At 32.9% G+C, this 14,341-nt stretch overlaps 1 protein-coding gene and 1 pseudogene across 4 annotated transcripts in view; both read left to right on the forward strand.

Annotated features, from left to right (window-relative positions):
* GSK3B (glycogen synthase kinase 3 beta) overlaps positions 1-14,341 on the forward strand; it is a 172,961-nt gene that overhangs the window by 92,081 nt on the left and 66,539 nt on the right. For all 4 annotated transcript variants that reach the window (XM_016158805.2, XM_016158806.2, XM_016158803.2 and 1 more), the window contains one exon: positions 8,931-9,041. In XM_016158805.2, the coding sequence (XP_016014291.1) occupies positions 8,931-9,041 (111 nt within the window). The remainder of the gene's footprint in view (positions 1-8,930; positions 9,042-14,341) is intronic.
* Positions 2,483-2,598, forward strand: LOC118602619 (annotated as a pseudogene).

Raw genomic sequence — 14,341 nt, forward strand, 5'->3', positions numbered from 1 at the left:
CACAGGATGTTTGAAAGGCTTGGTAGAGTTAAACAGCATGGTTTGTGTAGTGGTATTACAGGTATTTTGAAATTTCTGGTATATAAATTATGGGAATATGGGAATAGTAATGGGAGGTGAGGGTAGGGAAGTAGAAATGGGTTCATAAGTGATTGTTTTGGTCAAGGTCGCCTCCCTATATGAAACTACGCGCGCGCACACACACACACACACACACACAGCAGAGTTATAGGTAAGTGTATACAGTAGTCCCTCTTTATGCACAAGGGGATATGTTCCAAGAACCCCAGTGGATGCTGAAAACCACAGATACTACCGAACCCTCTATATTGCCAACATCACTACCCTTGTGCGTTGGGGCCATTATTAAGTAAAATAAGGGTTACTTGAACCCAAGCACTATGACAGTCAATCACATAACTGAGACAGCTACTAAGTGACTAACAGCCAGGTAGCTTATACAGCGTAGGTATGCTGGACAAAGTGATGATTCACATCCTGGGTGGGACAGAGCAAGATTGCACAAGATTTCATCACTTTACTCAGAACTGCATGCAGCTTAAAACTTAAGAATTGTTTATTTCTGGAATTTTCCATTTAATATTTTAAGACTACAGTTAAACCTGAGTAACTAAAACTGCAGAAAGTAAAACCATGGATAAGAGGGAGAATACTGTGCATGTTCAAGTTTACAAACTATAACTCTCTCCTCCCCTCTGTTTTCCTTTGTCACTTTCTTTACTTTGTGAAAATCATTGATTGCACGGACTTTTATTCACTGAGATAAAGAGGTTGCCTAAGTAAGCCCAATTTTATTTCTTCCTTAAAACTTTACGTTGATTTCTATTAAAGTGTTCTATTCACTGTCTAGATGAAACTTTTACTGATGAAATGCTGACATTTTCAGTGGACTGTGACCTAGACTATATAGGTATTGCAAAATTCTTGAGGTGGGTGAATTATCAAGACCTCTTCATAAATTATAAATGTTATAGCAAATAAGATGATAATTATCTGCTTGAAAATACGAATCTAGGAGATAACAGGACAATATTTTGCCCCCCCTTAAGCCCCCAAATTTCTCTTCATAGAGGTCAATTTCTTATATCCATATATGAGCACATGTATCATATGCTAATGTGATAACACACACATTATTTTGGAACACGTTCATCCTCTTCCCCAACAGTATAACAATATTCCTTTTTATATCTATGAGCATAGACCCTGCAACCATTTTACCCTATTATTAACATATTAGTATAGTACATTTATTACAATTAATGAATCAATAATGACACATTATTATTAACTAAAGTTTATAGTTTATTCAGATTTTCTTAGGTTTTACCCAATGTCTTTTCCATGGTCCCATGTAGGCTACTACGTTATTATGTTGCTATGTTTCTTTGGCTAATCTTAGTTGTGGCAATTTCTCCTACTTCCCTTGTTTCCGATGACCTTGTCAGTTTTGAGGAGTGCTAGGTAGATATTTTGTAGGATGCCTCACTATTAGAATTTGTCTGATATTTATATGTAATAAACTGAGGCTATAATATGTTATTTGGAAAAAATGCCAGAGTGCCATTTTTATCACATCAAGGGTACATACTGTCAACATAATTTGTGACTGTTATTAATCTTGATCACGTGGCTGAACTAGTATTTTTTAGTTTTCTTCATTGTTAAGTTACTCTTTCCCCCGCCACCTTTCCATCCTGCATTCTTTGGAAGTAAGTCACCATGCACAGCCCATACTTAAGAAGGAGAGAGTTATTCTCCTTCTTAAGGGCAGAGTGACTACATAAATTATTTGAATTTCTTTTGCATGAGAGATTGCCACTTCTCCCTCATTTATAAATCCGTTTAATTATTTATATCAGTGTGAACTCGTATACTTTTTTATACTTTGGGTTATAACCTAATACTTCAATCAAATTGTTATAGCTTTGGCTATTGGGAGCTCTTTTCAGTTAGCGTCTGTGCCCCTTTGACATACCCCCCCCCCCCATTAATGTGGGATTTTTGTTTTGTTTTTGAGTACGACTTTACTTTCTGGAATGCAGATTATTTTTCATTTCTTGCTATTCACAAATCTTCAGCCATCTTTTTGTGTGCCATGTACATATACATACATACATATATACATATATACACACAGAATTGTTTTCATAGATTCAGTTCCTAGAAATGGCATCGCTCAGTAGAATGGATGTCTGTATGTCTTCACTTTGGGATGACTATATTAACCCACTGACTTCCCAAAAGATTGCAAGAGTTTGGGCTTTCAGCAGAAGAAGTGTGTAATGGTGAATAGTGGACCATGACCTTGTTCCAGTACTTAGTTTTCTCAGATTGAATTTTCCAATTTAATAGGGAAAATTGTTATTTTTAGGACGTGGTTCCATAGTGTAGCAGTTAGCACATCTGCTTTACACGCAGAAAGTCCTGGGTTCATGCCCCAGTGGAGCCACTGTTCATGGTCTACAGCCATGCCACCCTGAACAAGCCCGATGTCTGATCTCAGAAGTTAAGCAGGGTCGGGCCTGGTTAGTACTTGGATGGGAGACCCCCTAGGAAGACCAGGAGCTGTAGGCATAAAAAAAAAAATAAAATTGTTATTTTTTTCTACTTTAATTATAAATGAAGTTGAGCATCTTTGTACATTTTTGTTGGCCATTTGTATGACCATCTGTTGTTAATGCCCCTTTCCATTTTTTTCTGTTGGGATGTTAGTCTTTTTTTGTTGACTTCAAGAGCTATTTGTATTTTAAACAAAAACAAATTAGCTCTTTGTTATATATAAGCAACTTTTTTTTTGCCAAATTGTCATTAAAAAAATTTTTTTAGGTAGTATATAAGTTTACATTTTTATGCAATCAAATTGGCATTATTTTCCTTTATAGCTTACAGATATTTTGTCCTTCAGGATTTGCAAACACACATTTTCTTCTGGTATATTTATATATATATTTTTAACTTTAGTAACTTTGGTATTTATTTTGTTTGAAGGTATGAGATAAAGATGAAACTTTGGTATAATCACTGTTATATGCTAGGTGCTTATCCTCCTTTCTGCATTCCTTCCTCCAATCTCCAGGCTAAAGGATACTTGTTAGTATTATTCCTATCTCTAGCCAGCTTGGCACACACATCAGAGAAAAGTCATTTTTTTAAAGTGATTTTTTTGTTTTTCGCTGGTCCAAGTTCCTTAATTCTAAGGAGAACCCTGGATTACCATTATACTTTGTTGGGTGTCTTATTACTGGGTTCTCTGATATGCTGCTTTGTATCACATCAAATTTTTAGAATTATAACATGATTCTGTTTCAGACCGCAGCCTTGAGCAGTTTTGTTTCCTTGAGCTCAAAAATTACCTGGGGATAAGGGCATCATAGTAGTATCTGTTTTTCAAATGTAGGATAGAGTTATTCCAGCTCTTGTTAAGTTGTTGTTAGGTGTAATCAATATTTTGTCATTTAAATTTCTTACTCAGTGAATGGTTCGTAGAGGAGTGTTTATCAGCAGTTATAGAGTAGTTTATTGTTAAAAGTAATAACTAGGAAAATGAACCATTGAGAGAGATACTCCCTAAATTGTACATCTTGTAATTTTTTTAAGATTTCTGAATAAGATATATTTTGTATGTTACAATTTCCTTTTAAAAGATTTGTAATAGTGACTCCTTAGCAAATTTATTGGAAGCCTAATACTTGTTCTTTGAAATTAGTACTTTCTCATATCAGTAGACTGTTGTCAGTATGTTTATTTAAATTATACTTTTATGTGTTGTATTTTTATATTTTGCTTTTAAAATCTACAGCTAATCTTGAGTATAATGAGACACCTCCAGTGTCTCACTCAGAAAATGAAGACAGTCAAAATGACAGCTTTCAAATGTCAAAGAAACATCTACACATTTCTACAAAATGGATAGACTTCTTCTATGTTTCTAAAGAATATTGCAAGTTTTTGATGATTAATGGAGTAAATAAACAGTTTATTTGAGCAAAAATATAGGCCTGTGTTAATCTGCAATATAATTTGAACCCTCATATTTCTCATATTAAATTGGAACATTCAACCTATAGCAGATGTGGTTTCATTAACCCTTATTTGATGTGCTTTGCTTTGTTAATGTTATGAATAAAATACACTGCCTGAAAATGGCTATCATCAATATGTCAAATGAAGCCTGATGTACAAAGTAGAGTGGAATTATTTCTACTATAATCTAATATTACATAGTTTTTCATTAACTGCACCTCAACATTGACTCTTTTGGAGTTCTCTTCAGTTACACCTATTATTTATTTTTCAAATGAATTACTGTCAAGTCTTTCATTCTACATACTAACTTGATATTTTGATTTTAATCATATAGCTTTATATTTATCTTTTTGAATTTTATATTTTGGGTTTAGCTTAGCATTTCATACTATTATAATTCTTTAAATTTTTTTGATCTTTCATTTTAAGCCATTCTTCCTAGGTTTGTGTCAATCTCAGGTAGTTGTGTTGAAGTTGGAAATTATAAACTGGCTACCAGATCCAACCTCTAATGTGTTTTGTTTGGCTAGCACATTCTGTTAATATTTTTTTCAATTAGAATGCTTTTAGTTTACTTCCTATACTATCTGACTTACCAACTATTGCCCCTTACTGCATTACATTGTGGCTTCACACATTTTTGTTTGTTGCTTAATCATTGAAGGCATTTACGTTTGCAACCTCTAATAAATGAAATCATTTAGGAAAACAGTGATTGGGACAAATGAAGGACAGAGCTAATAGCCTTACAACTAGAAACCTTTTTTGACTTTGGCATTCATTTTTTAATCTTATTCTTCACTTTTGTTATGCTTGTTTAGCAAATGAATTAAATTGTAATACAGTGTTAAACACATCTCCAGGTCATTCATCAATATATCATGTTAACATTGTTATGATTTACTAAAATCAAGAAACCTGTAATCAAATAATAGTTTATTAAAAAGTGTAGTTTTGACATCTGTGTTTCTAACACCTGAGACTCGCCATTCCTTGAATTCTACTTAACATAGCAATCCCTTCAACACCAGTTCAGCATTCTATTTATTTATTCTCACTATTGGACCTCACTTTCACTTGTCTAAATCTTGATCTCTAAAATTTTAAGATAAGTCTTCAGCATTATTCTTACTACCCTTGGTTTTACATATGACTTCATCTCTTTACCAAAAATAGGGTCATCAGAGATACACTCATTTTACTTATAATTCTCCCTAACACCTATTCACTTATTTTAGATGTACAGGAAGGGGGAAAAAAGTATTATCCATTTCTTTCTAAAGATGGTAATAGTTAAAATTTGAGTATTATGTGCCAGGTAATGTGCTTAAAGAACTTTATATGGGTTATTTCTTATAATCTTATGATAGTCTTTTAAAGTAAATGCCATTATTAACACTGTTTTTACAGGAAACTGAGGCTTAGAGAAGTTAAGTAATTGCTCATGGTCATATAACTAGTAGTAGCAGAGTTGGGACTTCTATGTAGTTTTGTGTGACTTACATTAACCTTATCTCTTAATACTACACTGCATAACTTCTCTGTGTTCTTGTTCCCCTCTTGTGATGTTCTTGAACCTTGCTTTATCAGTTTTTCTTTTTTTACTGCTTTATTCTATCCTTATCCATTCAGCCTACAAATAATTTTAGGTCTCTCTTAGCCACTAAAGATATGAAAAAAAAGCACATCAACAATTTTTCTTTGTGTGCTTTGTCAAGGTGCCAGCTCCTAGCTCTCTCCTTATTTTTAACACTACAGATTTTGTAAGAACTAATTAAATTAACTGCTTCCCCTGTTTCTCGCCTGCCATTTCATGAACCATGATATATTAGATCAACGACTTTTCAGTCCTTATCGCTCTTGTCATTGAAATTCAGTTTTGGATCTCTTCATGCTAGTCTTTACCTTGCTTTTTTATACCTTAGTTCTTTTTCTTTGTCTTTGCTGAGTTATTTCTAATGCTATCTGCTATGTTTTTCAGAATTCCATTCTCATTTTCCCCATTCCCTTATTGTACACACTCTTCTTTAGGTGAGTGAGTCTTTTCCCGTAGTTTCAGCTATTGTTTAAATCTCTACCTGTATTCTACTCTTATTTTCCGAGTTCTGACTTAACCTCTATTTCCAACCACCTGTGGAACATAGCCACCTAAAATGTTCTGTGATTCATTAAATAAAAGTTTAACACATTTTTTCCCTTATACCTTTTCGTTCTCCATGTTTTCTCTGTCTTGTTACTAGCCTAGTTGTCCAAGTTTAGAGACTATAAAATTAATCCCAACTTCTTTGTTTCTCAGGATCTCTATTACTCCCTTATTTAACTTGCTAATATTCCTGTTCCCAACCACCTCCCCTTTTGAAAAGTCCTTATTGCCTATGCCCTTGTCTAGGTCTTGGATTCTTGTAGGTTTCCAGGTGCTCAGTTTTCATTCTTACCTTCCCAACTTTCCCCCTCTCCATACCCACTCTTCATAGTACTGTTTGAGTTAAAACAGACCTGTCAGGCTGTCACCTTAATTTCTAAATAATATCCATTGCTTGTGAACTTAAATTTATTCAGCAAATATTTGCAGAGTATCTATTTTGAGCTAGGCACTATTCTCAGTGGGGATAGAGCAATAAACAAAACAGATAAAAATCTTTTATGAAGTTCAATCTAGTCAGGGGAGGCAAACAATAAAAAGTAAATTATGTGGCTAAAAGTGGTATCATGTGAAAAGATTAAGTGGAGAAGGTAGATGGGAGTGTGGGGTGCAGAAATCGGGTTGCAAATGGTGTGATTTAGGGAAAGTGAAACTTGAGCAAAGATTCAAAGGAGTTGAAGCAAGAGCAAATGTATAGCTAGGATTAGAACATTCATTAGATTGTAAAAGGGTAAAAGGGTAAAGGGGGAAGCAGGGAAACCATTTAGGAGTATATCGCTATAATTTAAGTTAGAGGCAATAGTGACTCAGATCAGGGTTGTAGCAGTGAAGGTGGTAAGATGTGGATGCATGCTGGATAAATTTTAAAGGCAAAACCATTAGTATTACACACACGTGCGCGCACACACACACACAGATGCAGAATGTGTGTATATGTGTGAGGGAAAGAGGGGAGTGGGATATTAATGATTATTCTAAGGTTTCTAGTTTGGGCAATATCAAGTAGACAATTGAATATACTAGTCTGGAGTTAAAGGCAGAGGTCCAGCATATGTATGAATTTAGGGGTCATCAGTATATAGTAATTGGGCTGTTAAACTGGTTAAGATGATCAAGGGAGTAAGCTCACATAAATAACAGAGTTCTGATGACCGAACCTTGGGATCCTCCATTTACTTAAATAAAGGACAATAGAAAAAAAAACAGAAATGTAGAGCAAGAAGTTTTCTTTAAATTAGGATGAAAACTAGAAGAGTAGATTCGGCAGTTTTTGTCATAAAGAGCCATATAGTTAATATTTTTGGTTTTGCAGGCTCTATGGTCTCTGTCACAACTATTCAAATCTGCCATTGTAGCCCAAAAGTTGCCATAGACCATATTTAAGTGAATGAGCGAGCATCACTGTGTTCCTGTAAAACTTTATTTATAAAAACAGGCAGCATGCCTTTGCTTTATTTTACTGACCCCCATGTTAGAGAGTGAGGGTAATGGTAGATTATAGAATTTAAGCTGAACATGGAGAGCAAATATGTATGAATTTAGGGGTCATCAGTATATAGTAATTGGGCTGTTAAACTGGTTAAGATGAAAGAGTGAAGGATAATGAAAAAGTAGTAGGGTCAATGGCGTGCTATCCCATTAAACTGTTTTCTGAGCTCTGCTAGACTCTTTGACCCCACATCTTGAATATGGTTTTCTCTGCCTGAAATGTTCCTTTCATACTCAGTTTAGATGTCATCTCTTTTATATCTGCACCCTTACTTCCTCTGCAGTGGCTACTGACATATAGAAAATGCTCAATAAATGCTGAAAATTGAAAATTTTCACTTGTAGGTAAGATGATTTCAAATTGGGAAGATTGTGAAAGCTTGTTTACCTGAAGATTTTCTCATTCAGTAGCCAATTCTAGTCTTGAACACAGTGATTCTCAACTTTGTTTTCTGCTTCAGTTTACTTATCTGATATTGTTCACATGTTCAGGATAAGGTTAGCGCTTTGTTCCTCTTTCCTACTTGGTACTTAGTTGGAATTCCCTTCTTTCTCTCCAATGATCTTGGATTGGTGTCTTTATGCTGCTGAGAATGGATGTTTAAACATGTGACCTGCAATAAACTTGTGAGTATGGTAACTTGCTGCCTTATAAGTTATTCTTTTTCTTTCAGTTAATTATAGAAGACAAGTGGTTGTTCTACTAAGTATAGATTATTAGATAACTACAGTCTTTGGTAAAGGTGAGAAAAATTTTGAAGAATATCCAGTCCAACTTTTACATATAGTTGAAGAAACTGAAGCCTAGAGAGATGCACACATCAGTTAGCAGCAGAGGTAGGGCTAAAAATGCACATTTTTAGCTCCCAATTCAATACTCACTTTACTACCATGAGACCTATCCTGATAGGATATGAGGGCATTGATTCTCAAACCAGAAAATATGAAATTTGGTAACAGGTGATATCTTTTAAAATCATATAACCTAAATAATAGTTTAAATATGATTAGGATCTTAATGGTATTGAAATGACTATGTGTTTTCCATGAAATGATTAGTAAAAAGGTGCGGTAGATTGTTTTATTGTTATAGTTATATTCTGAATTAATACATAATTAAAATTGAACACATGAATCTTTGTTTAAAATCTGAATATGTGAATGTATAGAGCATTCTTATTTGAGTATTTAAAAACTGATTTCTAATCTTTTTTTTTTTTCCTTTATTTGTTTTTAATAAACTTTTCAGAAAGATGAGGTCTATCTTAATCTGGTGCTGGATTATGTCCCGGAAACAGTATACAGAGTTGCCAGACACTATAGTCGAGCCAAACAGACGCTCCCTGTGATCTATGTCAAGGTATGTAAAAATGGACCAATTTCCCATTTTGGAAAGTACTTATCATGAGCCAGGGAGAGGTTTGGGTGTGTTTTAACTATATTATCAAATCTATTACTGAGGGGAAAAAGCCACACAGTAGGTATTAATTGCCAGAGCTTCATTAAATTCTTACACAGTTTTAAAGTGTAAAACCTTTACCGTTTAAACTTTCATGACTCAGGTATTAAAGGTACTTGTCACCTTTCTGACAAGTGAATTTTTTCAGGGACCATTATAAACTTTAATTTTGCTAGCCATGGCACCTTTTAATTTCTGATACCTTTGTTTGCCACAGACTGAAATAAGAGCAAACATAGCAAACAAAATTATAAAATATAGTTATAAGTATTATTAAAGTCAGTGATTTATTACCATTTATATGTACATTATATCTGTAGCTGAAATTTAAACTTTTGATAATTTTGTATATGCATAGATTATCAAGGTGTTATTTAATTTTTGGTACCTAATATTAGTGCCATCTTGTTTATTTGATAGAACTCATGACAGAGTGGCTGGGAATTTATCCAGCATAATTGTGATTAAATATTGGTGACCGTATTTCCAGTATGTCTTATACATATTTTTAAAATTTATTTGTTAGACTCAGGATCCAAGTAAGGTTCATACATTACAATTGGCTGATATGCTTCTGATGTTTCTTTTAATCTGTAACACCGCTCTCGCACTCCTGATTGCTCTCTTTAATTTAGTTGCTAAAGAAAGAAACTGGGTCATTTGATGTATAATTTTTTTGGTCTGGATTTTGCTGATTGGATTGCTGTACCGTAGTGCAGCGTATTACTGTCATCTATTTCCTGTAATAGAAGTGATTAGGTGAATTTTTGTAGGAATCAAGACTGCCTCATATATAGTGTTGAGTACTTTCCTAAGGAAGAACATAATGTCCTTTTTTTGGTGATACTTGTAGCCATTGATGATAATTGCCTAAATCCATTAATTCATCAAAAGTTATAAAATGTTGATATTTTAATGTTATTATTCCTTCTTAAATTATAAGCTACAATAGTTCCATAAACAGAAACTTTCCCATGTCAACTATTTGCTTACCGTGGGCTACTGTTTATATTAGAAAGACAGGATATATATTTGATTATTTTCCTATGTTTACCAAAATTTATAATAGTTGGTTCCATAGCATCCTCTAAAGGTGACCAGTAAAGTATTTGTTGTGTGTTTGTTTAAAAGCTTCTTGCATGGGTCTTATTCATCTTCAGTAGCTTCCTTGCTTTCTTATACATTTCTTTCCCAGACTTGGAATGAGCCTCTTCTTCAAAGAGAGCTTATTCTTTTAGTGGGAAATGGTATTTAGAGACCAGTGTCTGGATATTAGGGGTACTAATGGTACTAATTACCACAGTGTTGGTTATTGTTTTTAGGTCATTTTAGTGGACAGAGCTAGGAAATATGTGGATAACTTTTTCAAAGATAAAATGCATCTCTTTTTTTTTTCATTCCAAAAATAAATAACAGTATGAGTTCATATTGATATTTCTAATTAAATATTGGGGAGTGGGGCTTAATAATCTTCCACCCATATTTCCTTTCCTTACACTAAAAATTCCATTTTTCAATGATAGCTTAATTTCTTATTCTATCCCACACTCACAATAGTCTTGGGATAACACTACTACCACCAGCTGAAAGTAATTTAAGATCTTTTTGCAACTCTTTATCCCCATGGTATATCTCATTAGGTAAGAACAGTCAAATTTCTCTATTTTTAAGAAACATTGAATAATTCCTTTAAGGGTGATTATGCCTCAGTAAGCTTTGTTTCATTTTACTTTTATTGTAGATTGTGTTTTAAATTTTTTTAAGTTAATTGTACTTTAACTTTACATCAAAATGGAAAATGTATAGTTTCAAAGGAGAATCTACAAAACAAGGTATACACAGTTAAGTAAGTTTAGGTTTTATCTCCATTTTCTCTATTCTGTTCCTTCCCTTCCCAAGGTAAATAGTTAAATTTTTAAAATAGTTTATCCTACCATTTTTTAAATACGCAAAAGGATATAATTATTTTATCCCCCATCTCCTTTTTAGGTAAATGGTTACATAATATATACATTTTCTTAACGTTTTTAAATTAAAAATATATTCTGGCTATCATTCTTTTTTATAGATAAATAGATATAGCTTTTTGCCTTTCTTTTTACAGCTGCATATTAGTCTATTGCATGACTGTATCTTAATTTATTTGTTTCACCCTTCATTTGTTTTGTTTTTGTTTAATGTTACAAATGACATAGTAAAGAACCTTGTGCACATTTGTCTGTATTTTTGACAGCATATATTGGTTGAGATCCTTGGCATCTGTATATTTTAAAAAATAAGTTTATTATGCATATCAAAGTTGGCAAAGAAAAATATAGCACTCCCTTTTCCCCTGCGTGGAAAAGGGAATGGTTTTTTCATATAATCACAGTCCTTCCAGAGTCAGAGCTATTGGTCCTGGACATTAGTCTTTGAGGACAAAAATCTGAAAAGATAAAAACATTGTCTGAAATTGATAATTGATTTCATTCACTTATTCATTCTGCACAATTTTATGAAAAGTATTTGTGTGTGTGTGTGTGAAAAATATTGAATTGGGAGGTGGAAATAAAAGTGATAATACACAAACCTTTTGCATTCATGGACCCCACCATCTAATAAGAACTTGTTTGGCACACATATTACCAAAATGGTAACTACAGTTCTTTGTGATTTTTTGATTTTCACTTTTTCTAAGGGAGTTGGGTATGTTCTATGACTTTATTGCTTCAAATCTCTTTCTTCACCCCTTTTATATAGTGGTGGTCACTTTGTAATTGATGATAGTTAGATATAAGTTTTGAGCACCTTTGCTTTTCTGATTCATCTTTTATAACTAAGTAGGTTTTAAAATACAATTTTGAAACAGATACCTGGAAAATTATCGTTGTGAACTCGAATTTTTTTTTTAATTGAAAATACATGTTTAAGGATAGGATCAGGGTATACAAGAGAGCTAGATGCATTTTGTGTATCACGAACAAAATTGTTACTCCATTATTTGTTTTAAAAAGGTTACTAGTGCAAAGAGGACATTGGACTTGAGTTAGATTTGATAACTTCGTAATGGTGTTCATTCAAATTATGTTCAAACTGTTAATTGAGCTTCAGTTACCTCTCCTGTAAAAAAAAAAAATTAGGATAAAAATGTATCTCACAGAGTGATTGCAAGAATAAACAAATTGGTAAAACAGTTTGACAGTACATGTTAAATAAATCCAGAATTTTAAAATGTGCTAAATATCTCTGAGTTTTTAAATGTTTATCATTCTGGTATTTTACTTAGTGATAAGCTATATAACAATTACAGTTTTACATTTTTAGTTAATGGAATAAGAATATGGCAAAATAAGGAAATAGTAATTAAAAGAAGTGTAATTATCCAAGGCACTACAGAATATTAAGTATGTGATATTGGCCAAATTGTCTAACCTCTGTGCCTCAGTTACTTTATACGTAAAATAGAAATAATAGTAGTACCTACTACGTAAGGTTTAAACGAAATCATACATACAAAGCACTTAGATTAGTGCATGGCACACGATCAGTATTTTTCTTGTTATTGCTTTCCTTCTAGTATAATAAGCCACTTGGCCTGTAAATATACTTTTAGAGAGTCAAACAAAAAAATGATATAACATTGCATACATGGAGGTAGATCTTTCAAAGTAATGAATACAGAAAGAAAAAAAAAAACCTTAATCTTATTAAACTCTTAAGCATTTCTAACAAAAACAAAACATTTTTTTCCCCGCTAATTGTTGCTCACCTGGACATTAGCGTCCTGACACAGAGTTCAAGTCTCTCCTTTAGTGTATTACTGTCTATAAACTCAATTTCTTATGGGAACTTACTTTCTTAGTAGTAGTGAATTAAACTCTTAGAGCTCTGAGAGTGAGCTTAGGACTTGAAGATTGATTCTGTGAACAATGATACATTAATAGAATTATGAAACTTTTAAAATTACCTAAATTTCTTAATTCTAACTTTGGCAGCAAAATACTGACCTAATTGAAGATCTTATCTATACATTTATATCATGCTTCATTCTAAAGAAAGCTTAGGCATTTCCAGCTTTGGTTCATTATAATAAGGATATACTGAAATTCAACTGTCTGCAGTTTTCATAGTGCTTGTTTGAGGGAAAGTAGGTCCCATGTTAACTTTAATTAACTGTGTCTTAAAAGTAACATTTAAATATGGTGCCTTATGTCACCTATAACTTTTGACTCCCCCCCCCAATCTTAACTACTATTAGCCTACTGTTGACTGGAAGTCTTACTGGTAACAAAGCAGTTGATTAACACATATTTTGTATGATACATGTATTACATACTGTATTCTTATAATAAACTAGGCTAGAGAAAAGGAGCATTATGATTAAGAAAATCATAAGGAAAGTACACTTAATAATACTATACTTACCATTTATTGATACTGTAAGTTTACGTCATTTGTTTATAAGATAAATCATCAGGCTTTCAGTACCTACATCAATAATGTTTTATACGATACACAACACTGTAGACATTTATGTATAACTAACATTAGACATCAAAAATGAAAATAAAATGTGAAAAAATTTATTTACAGGTAAACTGATTCATGCACTGGTAGCAAAGAAGCAGCAATATGATAGCTTTATGGTAGCCTGGTGTAATTGATAATGCTCTTGCTTTTCAGTAGTAAGGAAATATCCCCCCAAAATTCCAATATATTTGCTGGAAAAAAATCCACATGTAAGTAGACCCATGCTGTTCAAACCTGTGTTGTTCAGGGTCAACTGTATTCAATCTCTTCATAAATTCCCCTCTCTTCCCCGGTCAGGAGTCTTATTTTTATTTCCATGCAGATGCAGTTTCAGTGCTTTTTTCTTAAAAAATGAAATAAATATTCTTTTAAATTAATGTCAGTAGTCAGGTAGGATCTGTTTTTAAATAGCGTTTTAAATTCTATGTATTTCTGAAGGATAACAAGAAATGTAATGATGCTAATAATAGGGTACTGATGTCTTGATAGATCATTGATTATAGATTTTCTCAATTCACATGTGAATTTTTCCAGGCCTCTGTATCAATAAACTCTGGGGCTAACATCTCAGAAAATTATTATTCTAAAGAAGAAATGGCAAATTTTTTTTTAAATGATGAACTTAAAAAACAGAAAACTTGGCTTTTGATCTAAACTTCACTGCTTATTAGTCACGTAATTTGCAGTATCTC

This window comes from Rousettus aegyptiacus, unplaced genomic scaffold (assembly GCF_014176215.1).
Source record: "Rousettus aegyptiacus isolate mRouAeg1 unplaced genomic scaffold, mRouAeg1.p scaffold_m13_p_4, whole genome shotgun sequence".
NCBI classification, from domain to species: Eukaryota; Metazoa; Chordata; class Mammalia; order Chiroptera; family Pteropodidae; genus Rousettus; species Rousettus aegyptiacus.